The sequence below is a fragment of the Stigmatopora nigra genome, chromosome 6, assembly GCF_051989575.1.
Source record: "Stigmatopora nigra isolate UIUO_SnigA chromosome 6, RoL_Snig_1.1, whole genome shotgun sequence".
In the NCBI taxonomy this organism is placed as follows: Eukaryota; Metazoa; Chordata; class Actinopteri; order Syngnathiformes; family Syngnathidae; genus Stigmatopora; species Stigmatopora nigra.
In genome coordinates, this window is record NC_135513.1 from 8,024,785 (window position 1) to 8,038,412 (window position 13,628).

The following is a 13,628-nucleotide window of genomic DNA, read 5'->3' on the forward strand; positions in this document are numbered from 1 at the left end:
ACAGAATATTTTCAAATATCTTCTAAATTATGATAAGGATGTCACTTTAATTCATAAGTCACGGTCTGTGCAGTGAGTACTTTAGGCAATATATAGTGTATAATGTCGTATTTCACAGCACTTTAGCGGTTGATGATGGAGAAGAACACAAGGGTCCTTTGTATGAGAGAGTAGATGCTATTTGGCAGCAAAGAGGCAGTGACACATTCCAATGGTACAATAATGCCATTAGTGCATCACTACTGATGACAAGCTGGAATGTTGATGTGGAGACCCCCACAAGTGTGTGCATGTGTGTTCTATATTTGGCCAAAGGAACAAAGATCCAAAATTAAATCAAGGATAGGAATGATGAAACAAAGTAAATGTGTGTTTGTGTGTGTGTGTGTGTGTGTGAGAGAGAGAGAGAGAGAGAGAGAGAGAGAGAGAGAGAGTGAGAGAGTGAGAGAGTGAGAGAGAGAGAGAGAGAGAGAGAGAGAGAGAGAGAGAGAGAGAGAGAGAGAGAGAGAGAGAGAGAGAGAGAGAGAGAGAGAGAGAGAGAGAGAGAGAGAGTGATTGGTATGTAGAGGGGAGGGAGCGAGAGGGTTTTTATGGGAGAGAGGGAGATAAAAGTGATTCTGTCCAGATTACAGTGTAATCCTGCTTTGAATGGATTCTCTTGGATTACATCTTGTCCTCTTATTAAATCTGTCACTCACTCAACACTCCAGTTAGACTCTGGGAGTCATCCAATGTGCGAGAAGAAGAGAGTTTTAAGTCTTTTAAAAAAAAATTGTGAGAAACTCGTGAGCTAAGAGAGTAACTAAAGGATGCACACGTACATTGAACAAAACAGTTACTCCTTACAAAAAGTTTAATTAAGTGAGCATGTTTGTTGCTCATCTTTCTCCACTATTAATTATAAAAAGTCAAGGGAAAAAAAGGAGAAAATATAAAAAGTATTAAGGTTATTATTTTCCTCACTGCCTTGAGAATATCACATGTGAGTGTGGGAACGTGGCAACGATTTGTGCATGTCACTGCACTCATTAATGCTGCACAATGACAGCTAAGTGTCAGGGTCTGACTATACTAGCCTCAATCTCACTACATCACTACGAGCCAAGATGACCAAGATGAGCAATGCTGTAAATATATATTCATCCCTCGCCTATCATTTGCCAAAACCTTCAGACTTCTTTCTGATTGAGAGGAAGGAAAAATATATAGGAAACTTTTTTAAAATGCGTTTTTGAATATTCCATTATTTAGTACTTTACTTTTACAAATGTCGGTCTCTCTCTCATCTCATTTTCTGAACGGCTTTATCCTCAATAGGGCCGTGGGGGGTGCTGGAGTTTATCCCAGACGACTCCAGGCCAGAGGCTGGGCACAACCTGAATTGGTCCAGCTGAACTCAGGGCACAAGGAGACGGTTAACCATGGACTCTCACACCCATACCTGGGGGCAATTTACAGTGTCCAATCAGCCTACCTTGCAAGTTTTTGGAATGTGGGAGGAAACCACTTTGCCAACAGGCTGCCCTTCATTTTAAATATCACCTATTATTTTTGTGTAGTAGGAATAGCCTATTCCAGGTGATTTGGGGGAAAAAGCAGACAACCTAGATGGGCTGAAAGTCATGATAAGGCACACACCAACTGTTAAGACCAAACCTCCTATCTGAAAATACAGCAGATCGATGCGCTTGTCAAAAGTCTGACTGTGAGCATTATATCCCTGTTGTCATCATCCGAAGTGAAATACATTAAGGGAATTTTGCCTTTCATCCATCAATATGAGGACACACAGCCATTTACACTGGGTGTGAGTGCTTTTGTTGGTAAGCACAGGTATCAGTCTGGTGATGCTGTCAGAAGACATTGCCCAAATGGAGCCAAGTGAGTGTGTCAGCTTCAACATGCGACAACACTAACATCCTGTCACTTAAACAACATGGGAAAGTGCTATCTGATGGGCGGCCAGCTAAACCTGAAGGCCATCGTCTTTAAAATCAGACCCAACAAGGTTTCATTTTACCAGGAGCTTTGCCTCAGGTATCATAGCCTAAATGCTACAGACTGACTGAATTATTGGTGGGCCAATTGTAGATTAAATGGAAGTAAACAAAAATAATGTCAGGTTACAATCCTTGTCTTTAAAGTGTAATCAATTCAAGTTCTGTTTTTATTGAAGATAAGTTATCCTAATTTTGAGAATTCATTCATTCATTCATTTGTTCACAGGCCCAGGTTGAACGTGCAAACTCCACAAAGGTAAACATGGATTTGAACCCAGGACCCCAGAGCTGTGGGGCCGATGTGCTAACCACTCGCACCACCGGGCGACCCTTTAATTTTGAGAATTTGAGAATCAATTTAAAGTATATACATTAATGTTTCTCTAGGTCAACAGAGTATATCGCATGTGTATTTCAGTCATAATAAGGGTCTCAGCCCCAAAGGTCCCATAAAAGTCTGACTAATAAATACCCTGCTTAGCATCCACCAGTCTATGTGTGTTCGTGTATTTGTGGGTGTTTCATGTCCTCTCTGATGACTGCCTGGTTGACCTTGGTTTTTCTTTGTGGTGAGCAATGAGGTCAGACATTTCATAGCAATTAACGGTGCTGTACGTAATTTACTTTCTCATCATAATGTGAGCTGAAGCGACAGGTCCAAATAAGAGGTCGTGTCGGAGTCCGTCACCATGTATGATTCCATAGTACAATAGCACTGAAGGCCATTACATATACTGTTTAAAAAAAAAAGCACTTATAAAAAATGTTTTTGAACTTCCATTGTTCGTTATAGCTGTTAATGCGCTGGTAATGGGCATACCCAGAGAGAAAAATCCTCAGTTTGGTAAAAATATGGCTCATCCATTTGATGTGATCCAGGAAAACAAAGAGAGACAACAGATGGATATCTAATGTGAATGTTAGATTTACCTGGTGACCCGCGGCTCTTCTTGCCCACTGTAAGCAAATGGGTAAAGAGAAAGAAGAGAGAACATAATTAGTTATAATAAAAATGTTAGGTCAGTTTTGAATCAGTTGATAATCTGTAATTCTTGTTGAAATTCCTCAGTGTTTAATTACATTATAAGAAAATCGAAATGCAAAAAATGAAAGGGAAGAAACAAAAGTGCTCCATTTTGTTATTGGTTTCATACAGTCTATTAAACACCACAAAAAAAAAAAAAAACATCACGTCCCTCTTGTCGCTTTCAGTGACCACTGCCACATACCTAGTAGATTGTCTGGCTTTAGTAATGGATTCCAATGATGTTTTGTTCTCTCAAAATTTGCTGTGGCCCTGCGTCCACCAATACAGGATATTATTTATTCTTTGATTTTTATATACTTGTATATTCCAAATGCGTTCGTGCATCATATCCCTTCAGTGAATATTGGACAAAGGGCCCATAAATTTGATTCAGATGAATCATATCAGAGCAGGTTTACCAGTTCTGCCTCACTGCTCTGAGATTGAGAGTTCAATCCCAGGAGGAAATCGACCTTCTTGTGTGAAGTTTGTATGTTCTCCCCCAGGCTTCTGTGGGTTTTCTCCAGGTATTCTGGTTTCCTCCCTAGGTATGAGTGAGCATGTTTTGTTGTTCGTCTCAGTGTTCCATGCGATTGGCTGGCCACCAATTCAGGATGTTCCCTGCCTGCTGCCCATAGTAGGCTAGAATAGCCTGCAGCACCCCCACAACCCTTGTGAGTGTAAGTGGTACATACTCATATGTACCAAGGGGCAATTCAAAGTGGAGGAGAAAACTGTGGTTATCTAACATTGTTGTGGTTTGGTAAAAGTGTAGTCTCTCAAGAACTATAGTGTTTAATAAATAAAATAAAATGATTGAATGTTTATTCATTTTTCTTTTTAATTGATTCATGGACGTTGCCAACAAGCATATATTTGTGTCAGGATCTGTGCCTATCATTTGCCAAAAAACTGATGCAAACACGTTGGAACACACTCAGTTTCACATGACCAATTTAGATGATTAAAAACATGATCTGGGTTAAAAACATCAGCATCAGGTGTGGCTGAAAGCATAAACCTTACAGAAAACTGTCAAGTGTGGTCATGTGATTGAATGACGCAAAAAGTGTACAAACTAAAGTGGACACGCTTGAACAACATGCTGACGTGGCTAATTAGAGTTTTACAACCATGCAAATCACGAAAAATATGTTTTTGTACAGAGATCAACAAAAGGATAGGAATGGTTTAAAAGTTATAATTTAAAATTCAATCACTGGCATAGACAAATAAAGTGGGAAGCTCGTGCAAGATGTAGTGCGATTCTACACAATCTCAAAAGACACTGATAATAGTGAACATCATTATCTTTGTCAAGGTAGAACTTTGGATAGGCTGCCTCATTAGTGGGTATGGTCTATATACAGTAAATTTACTCAAATAAATTGTAAATGAATAACCTTCAGTCCTGAGGCATCTGATCGACATGATCACAGACTGTGTTTAAAAATAAATATGTACAGATGTAAATAATATTGTTACAAGTGCTGTCTAAGATTCTCGAATGGTGTCAAAATTGGGTCACCGTCTGAGGAAGCACGCAGGCTTTGGTTTGGAGGCATTCAAGTCTGTCTGATGCTGATTCAAATTTTTGGGTCACACAAAGTCTTCTTAAATTGGGGACACAGAGAAAAACTGCGTACTCCAATGTGATGTTTGTAACCTTTACCAGCAACAAGAGTTTTAGGTATGTGTCGCGCAAACAAGACTTTTTTTTGTCTATGCAATTTGAATTTAGTTGGATCCCTTGTGAAAATATTGGTGGGCTCTGGTATGATTTGTATTCATGAATTCAGAGAATTGTATTAAACTGCCCAAAGCACCTGCAGACACCAGGTCACAAACATGTCCTCATTGTGTGTGTTTGTGTTGTTTTGTGCTACGGTAAGGCCTCTTTTAATGTGTGTGTGTTTCAAGGTGTGTTGACCGGAGTCCCCACAGTGACTAACCTGTTAGCTGAGGTGACTTTAGAGCCCTAAGGACACACATACATACACACAGACACCACAAGTAAATGTCCTTTGACCTTGGTGGCAGCCTCGCTTAGTCACCAATTTTTATAGCAGAGCTTTTGGGAGTTTCTTTTTCCCTGATGTCTCCAACCTCTAAAAAACCCTTGCACTCCAATTTACCCTGTCAATCTCGTTGCAGATCCAACTTTGCCTCTCATCCTACTCTTCTCTCGTCACATTTGAAATTCATCTCAAGCACCATACAGACCTAGTTTGGTTTCCAGCACAGACAAATTTATGAAGGCTCACACATGTAACACACAACTACACATTTTGGGGAGCCAATAACACAATGGTAAAATAATAGGCTTGCAGCAGTTTTTGACCTCTGAGCCCAGTGATTCCTGCAGGACACCTATTCATACATGGGTCTCCCTTTGAAACATTGGCCAGAGAAGAATAACAGCTATTATTTATGCATAGTTTATGTATAAATTGTTGAGTGGGGTCACATACAGAAGTTTTCAGTTTTTGTATTATGGTTTCTAAACAGTTTTCCCATTTCTGCTTCCACACAAGTAAATCGTGATGACGGTATTGTACTAGTACTTATTTTTCAGACCTTGAGATACTACCAACGCTTGGCCTTTTCCTGTTCCCATGCAAATCATGCTTTCCAGCACAAGGAACATACATACGCACAGAAATTCAGTCTATCAAACTTATAATATGTACAAAACTGTCAAGTACTGTTGTGCAGAGACCAAAGAAAGAAATATTTGACCTTCAGGGCAGTATTAGTACTATCATAAGTTAGTGGATTTTCGCGCCAACCCAAACCCCACCACAAGTGTTCTAGAACTGTGTGGTCCAGTTATTAAGAGTATTTGCACTTTGAGATTGTGTTCTTGTGGATATGCTTGGTGCAAGCGACAACATGGTAGGCTAAAGGTGCACTTGTACTCTGCTATGTATAAACTAGTTTATACTTCCATCAAAAAGTTGACCATTGGCCTGAGGCAATTTTCACGGTACTGCAGTTGAGGCCAATACAGATTTGACACAGTACAACTAAATGTGAGGTGGATGTCAAAGTGTTACATTCACAAATGCCTGTCTGTGTGGCTCATAGTTCCTACAGCTGATGGTAAATTAAAATAAAATAGAAAAGTCATTTCAAATCATATAGCAAAATCAGCCTGCCACTTGGTGCAGACTTACGCTTGTCTAGATTTGGAAAAAGAATGTTTTAAAGTCACATTTAACTGAAGATTTCAAGATACCTAGATTGTGCTGCCATATTTGAATAATTTCACACCAGTGTGAGGGTATTTTTTAATTTGGGCAGACTTCATGCTGCGTCATTTTGTCCTTCAAGGAGGGACACACCATTTAAGAACATTGACTACATAGACATTTTTAAAGTAAACAGTAAGAAAAAAAAGAAAAAAGAGTGTACATTGAGAATACCACTTGTATAAGACCTGTTAATATATCTTTCGAAAGATGCCATATATTAGAGAGTAGTGACAGTTGTATCGTGTTTATTTGCCATTTAAATGTATTTATAATTTCCCTTCATTTAGCAACATCTTGTGAGCCAAATGTAAAGTGCAGCATTGTTCTAAAGGCTTTATCTGGCGGCACGACACCATATGGAGGACAGGGAGCAACAGTGACCATCCGTCCTTATCTAATCAGGTGCTTTTCTCCTTATGTTCTTCTCTAGAGATTGGCAAGGCAATCCTCTGCATACAGCTTACTGTTTTATTGTTTCACCTCTTTTATATTTATGTCTTACGATATTCTTAATGCCTCATTCATGTCCAGTAGATACAAGGAAGAGAGCGTTGTAGACTCTCAGCACAAGTATATTTCTTGGCATGTAAGAGGATATTGAATTTCAAGTGTACCCATAAGGAAGGAAGGATATTTCAGCAGGGTAATCATGACTCTTTGTGTATGCCCTCCACTTTTTTAAGCAGTGTCCATTTAGAGACATGGGTGGCAGGCATGAGACAGATCAATAGAAGCCGAGATGGCTTTGGCATTGCTTTGGATCCATGGGTGTTGCTGAGACTAATATACTTTGGAAAAAGGAAAACATGGAAAACATGACTGCATGCACCCCTTCAATGATCATCAAACTATGAGAACTTGCTATTACAGAAGTGGAGGTGAAACCCTTTTTATATGTATCTATGAAAGTATATGTCTTGCGTATTTACTTCTGGGTGTTGTTCATTTGAGAAAATGTACTATTAGTTTGGAATTCAATGTTCACAACACAATTTCTCATTTAATAATTCTTGAAAATGAGAAGCATGCTATGTTGTTAATAGCATGTGTGTGTATGCAAGAGATGTTCATAGGGAGTATGGTGATGATATGGGGTTGTGGGCCACATACAGCCTACTGTATTGTTTAATCTTGTTTGCTGAGCAAACATTATTAACTAATTGGCTAGCATTAACAGCACGGGCGTCAGATCCATTTTGATTGGCATGGCTGGCAGTGATCCTTTCCTAGTAGCATCACCAAGATGTGTTAAGAGATATGTAATATGTGTAATATGTGATACATTTAATAGCATTTTTTTTAAAAAATGAAAGCCTTGTTATTGGTCTCATTAATTGGTTGGGTGTATGTCTTTTTTTCAATTTAGGTGGTGGGCATAGAATCTTAAGAAAGCCCACGCGCACGTGGGGTGAACATACAAACTTCACAAAGGAAGGCCTAAAGGGAGACTCAAACCCGTGACCCCTTGACTGTGTGGCAGATGTACTAACCACCCACTCAGCTATGCTGCCAACAAAGTTGTTTTAATTTGTTCTGCCTGTTGATAACTCCCTTTCTAAGCATTGCACAATCACTGACTTCCATGTATAATGTGTTTTTGGGTCTCTATACGTAATGTGATCACTCATGAAACCCCAGTCCTCCGGCAAGAACAGTTGGGGTCCACATCTGATTAATGGCCTAATTGATTAAGTGGCTAAGAGATTGATTGTTTGCTTCTCGCCATAACAGATTCATTAGAGCGTCAACAGATCAGAGTGGTCTGATTGCAGCTGTTCCGCCTGGCTTGGGCAGCCAGGTAATGGAAGGTCGTATGTCTGTGGATCGCAATGTGGCCACATTTAACACACTACTGCCGTATGAGGCATAGCGTATGTTTTTACAGAAAGTGACAGAGGTAAGAAACATGGACTATATTTGGATTAAAGGCCCTGTTGATCTATTCCTGTTTTCAGCATCCTTTTCAATATTCATTTCACACTCCATCTCCCTTTTGTCTTCTCATTTTTATCCTCAAAGAACTGGCATCTTTTTCACCACCACGTCATTTTGTTCAAAGTTACCCCATATTTTCTGCACCCCCGACATTCTTTTTCATCGCTTTATATCTTTTTTTTCCAATGACTTTTGTGTTGTTGTTGTGTCTCTCTGTAGAGAAAACAACATTTAAGAGTGCAGAACAATTGGTCTAGAAGCTCTGATTTGCTGTGAAAGTTCAAACTGTAAATATTCTATAAGAAGGAAATGAATGTAATAAAAATATCCATTCATTTTAAGACCACTTCAAAATACTTACACAACTTTATCATTGAAAGCACAAAGTTTGTAATGCATTTTATAAAACATTTGCCTGTAACGAAGTATATATAAGCTTGGCCATGCTATTAAAGAATGCTTTGTTGACCTTTGGTTATGCACACATTATTATTATCATACTTGCTTTCAATGAAGTATACGTTTTGCTCCTGAAAGCCTTGTTTATTCTAAACAAATAGTTGCCATGCCGCCCAATCCAAGGCTGACAAAAGTACTCCACCATGGACGCTCCAAGAGGCTTCCTGACGCTTCGCTCCTCATCTGTTTTGACTTTTATGAATGTGTTTTGGTACACATGTACTAGAGTTTCAACTCACATGCACACATACATAAACACACTCAGACGTCTAAATTGTGTAATCTACCTCTCCCTTTAGAGTTGAAAAGACTGTGTAGTCAGGGCCACTGAATGTAATAAAGCGACAAAAAAGAAAAGTATAAGGTCAGAATGGAGTTCGGGAGCTATCCTCAAGGGTCATCCTATTTGCAAGTAAAAATTCAAGAAAGTGTTTTTGTGAATGTCTAATGGCGAGGCTGACACTTGATGCTTACAGATTATCTTTAAAATCAAACAACGACCAAACAAATAAACACAGAGATGCGCCTCCACAATCTGGTATGTATGATTTGTTGCAAATCAAGAAGCTGAATTGATTCAGTTGTCTGATTTTTTCTGATTATGTTCACACGAGTTTGTGAGCACTCAATCAAGCAAACTCCCAAACGCTACTGAGCATGTGCAGGGCCTGAAATCTGTGTTAAGGACATTTAAACAGTTACCAATTCCTTGGATGTCTCCTACCCCTTTGAACTGCCATTTATGGGGAAAATTTGAGCTGTGTTTATTTAGTAGCCAACTATTTCCAGCTACTATTGTAATTGGAATGTTATGTTCACTATGCCTAGATAAACCGATCCTCTGGGTCTGTTTCAGAACAAATGCTACAAATGGGGCAGGTGCAAAAATACCCTTAATCTCAGTTTGGACTTCAATAAAACCAATACGAGTGACAACATTGTCAGGAGTGACAACATACTGGAACGGTTAAGGGACAAGCCAACTCCTTCCTTCAACCAAAAGGGTTGTGGGGTTGCTGGAGCCTAACACAGTTGACTTCAGGCGAAAGGCAGACTACACCCTAGACTGGTCGTCAGTCAGCCATGGGGCACACAAAGAGACAAACGACAATCAGTACTTACAATCATACCGCCACCAGCAAGAATTGAGCCCACGCCTGTCCACACAGAAGTCAGGCAAGTGAACCTTTACACCAGGAGGCGACACGAATGAGCCACATCACATGGCGAATGACAATAATGATGCTCAACACTGCTTGGATGTCAAGAGAACCTTATGTACTAATTCTTTAGTTCAAATGGAGGTGTGTTTTTTTCTATTTCCAAATGGAAGTGAATTTTTATTTTTATTTTTTTCTGACTAGGTGCTTTTATTTTATTCCATTGTGGGCTTAATGGTTGCAGCTTTAGTGTCTGGCAAAAAGGGCAAGCTAATTACATGTGAGCCGCCGTGGGAGATGAAACAAGGAGAGAGCTAAAGACTATGGCACAAGAGAAAATTGAGAACGTGACGGATTACGATAGAGAAAATAAGGAACGAATTGCACTCCCTCCACAAAAAATTAAAATACAATAGAGAGTCATCATTCCAAACACATTCATTTGGCTTTAATGGGATTATGAAGAAGATAGAAGGAATTCTCGCAAAAAAAACACAATCATTATCCTAAATTGCAGCAATAAAGAAAATAATGAGATACATACCAAGCCAATCATATTTTGGAAAAAAAGACAACTATATGTATATTAACAAACCGCCTAGGTCTTCTCAATGTATGACTAAAACTGTAGACTTTGCCAGTCATAAATAATAGATTAATTATGTTAAAGAATGGCTTTGATTTTCTTAATAAAAAAAATAGGCCACTTAAATACTGTCTGTACACATCACAAAAATCATAACTTCTGAATTTTTCTTATTGAATAAATGTCACATGCTGCATATTGCTGCAATGATAAGGATACTGTTATTGGGAGATGCCCTAATATGGCACTAAAAATGCAGCTATCAATATCAACTAGTACTAAGAATGTACCAAGATTTTGTTTTCAAACATCGGCTGTCGTCCCCATCATGGCCTCTAGTTATGAACACTGCGGAAAACAAAGCAGTTCTTTCAACTACAAAGAAGAAAATGAAGAACACACTAACGAAATAGCTAAAAGTTGCTGAATATTTTTTGTTAGATGAAATAAAGACAGTCAAGTCTTGTGGTGTTTTGAGACACGCTCTAACCATACATATGAAGGTATGAATCGACAATTTCTTGAGGCTCAGTTACTCTTCATGCATTCTTCTCTCTCTCCATCTCTCACTCTCCCTTTCTCTCTCAAGTGAACTGTGCATGTACTTTTTCCCTTCCTCAGCACCTCATTATCTCATGTTCCACCCTTCCTTTAGCTTTCTTTTCTTGCTATGTGCTTTGACACGCACCCTCATCATTCACTGGCACGTCGGCTTGCCTTTTCTGTTGCGACAAATGAGCATCTGCAGACCGGCCTGAAACTCTCATCTAACCTGTTACGCAGAGCACACCAGAGGAAGCAGCAACGCACAGACGTGAGGAGGAGAATTTGCATGCATAATAATATTTCATTTATATTCTGGATACTCTGCAAGCATTTATTAAAGTCCTGGCTTTACAAGCAGAACCCAGTGATACAAGAGAGTGTAGGAACAATATAATCCTGTCTAACTGCTCATTTTGGATACGCCTGACAATGATGTCCACCAAGAGCAGAAAGCGGAGATGTGTATTCAATTCTACTTTTCTTTTCTCCCGTTTAAAATCAGAGGTGTTCACGCAACCCAAAATGAAAAGAAGTATGGTTCTGTCACCCAGTCGCCTCTTAGAATACAAATGAACACTTTTTTTAACGCATTGGTTGAGGATTCTTATTCTTATTCTTGCCATATGAGTGACGAAGTCATATCCCTCCATTCAAGAATGAATACTGGTATAATCCCGTTATCTTTTATCATCCACCATGAAGCATGAAGTAGCTATATAACATTTTCATTTAGCACTGAATTATCTGCTTTTCGTTGTTTTTGAGGGAAAATCTATCTTTTTTTTTTCCATTTCAGTCATAATGTAAATGGTCCCCATAATAAAGAATAAAACAAGGTGAGCTCCAGTTGTTTTACAACATTCTAGGAAGTATCCTTCTCCCTACCAAGGCAAAGAAAAACAAACACAAATGGTCCACTCACAAAAGTGTTTTGAGTGTTGCAACTAAAGAAAAAACACTAACATATGTGTTAGATAATCCTCTCTAACCGAGAAGTAGAACCAGTTGGCTGCTACTCAACAAATAGGCTCCATTGCCCCATCTTTATTTTAGTCAAAACCATAATTATCATTATTTTTGTAAACTGATCCACATTCAGCTCTGATTGATGACCCCTGTTCTAAAAGGATGACTTTGCACCACTTTCTTATGTTGGCTTACACATGCTCTACTTCTACTTTTCAAAAAATTAACAACGTAATGACAGATTTTGCATTTTCCAGCTGCTATTCCCGTTGACTTGCACACATATAACAACGCAGTTCCAGGAGAGGACAGCGGCATGCCTGGGCGCAACATAAAAAACAAAGAGCGACTTATCTGTACGCTTGACACCGCATTCAGCATCCATGAGCGGCTTTATGTTTACTTGTGCATTCAGTCTCCTTCAAGTAAATCTAAGCACGCAGTAGCTTGCATGTGTGCACGTGAATTAGCTAACGTCAAAGGCAGATAATCTTCTTTTTCAGTTGGCATGCCTCACAATAATGCTGCATTATATTACACCGAGCAACCCCCTTCAGCTATTCCTAACACTGCTCTACCGCTTTCTCAGGTGATTCAAAAAAGGATATTGATCTATCTGGTTGGTTTGCATAATGCCACGAGACGTTGACGGATACAAATAAAGCCATATGTTGAGTGCAGTCCATTGCTTTTTAAGCAACTGAAATAAAAATAAAGTTTATCCAGGCTTCACAGCTTGTTTTTCTCTGTGGCCTATACACCCCACAGCTCATAAAAAACACACTAGTCACAGTCTTGTTTGTTCAGTTACCTGGTCTCCCACTCTCTAATTGCATTTGTTTTCTATCAAATTATTGTTGAGTGTTAGCCTTTGTGAGCGGGTGTGCGCCTACACGGATGTCAAAACAATACATGTGCATGTTATCGGTCTTATGAAGGAAAACTATACAACAGGAAGGAGGAACGAAAAACATACAAAAGGAGTGACACGGTAGTCATACCGTGAGCATATTGCTTGACAAACCGACATACAGTGCATGACACACTCCCATCCGTCACTCTGTCTCTTTGTCTCTAGGTTTGGATTTTAATTATAGAATCATGGAGAGAGACAAAGACGGCAAAATGAGAGTGCTCAGAGGCGGTACGCATGAACGGAGGTTGGTTTGATCCTTCTGCAACTGCAGTCAATAGAATAGTATTAGATTTTAAACTCACCTAAAACAAATTCTTTAAAAAATTCGAACAAAAAGTTTAAGTCTATATTATTTTACCATAACCCCTTTAATTAATAAAAACTAATTAACAAAATAGTTTGAGGCCGCAATCAATGAGTTGGATGCTTATTCAACTTTCTCTTGACCACACCCTTATGATTTGTAATTGTACATCTTCAACATTCACAATCCATCTCTACTGTTCCCTCTGCACAGTCGATTTTTTCCTCTAATTGTGTTTTTCATTATTGGATCAGAAAAGTGGACAGATCATTTTTAACCCCAGCATATACGATAAAATAGTCTTACTAAACCTAGCATACATTTACTTTATGAAAATAAGCTTTGACAATAAAAAAACAGTCTTACTAAATCTAGTATACATTTAGATAATGAATATAAAACAATCACAAGCATCGTAGTCTTTTAAATGTAACCTATAAATGAACAAAAATCCATAGATTTATACAATACTACA

The 13,628-nt window shown here is 38.8% G+C and overlaps 1 protein-coding gene across 2 annotated transcripts in view; it reads right to left on the reverse strand.

The window, feature by feature from the left end:
• The window catches only part of sdk1b (sidekick cell adhesion molecule 1b), a 172,318-nt gene that overhangs the window by 81,785 nt on the left and 76,905 nt on the right, over positions 1 to 13,628 (reverse strand). The window contains exon 6 of one of the 2 annotated variants that reach the window (XM_077719166.1): positions 2,931 to 2,957. The exons of the other annotated variant lie outside the window; for it this stretch is intronic. Coding sequence (XP_077575292.1) covers positions 2,931 to 2,957 — 27 coding nt within the window. The remainder of the gene's footprint in view (positions 1 to 2,930; positions 2,958 to 13,628) is intronic. 2 annotated transcript variants of the gene reach the window in all.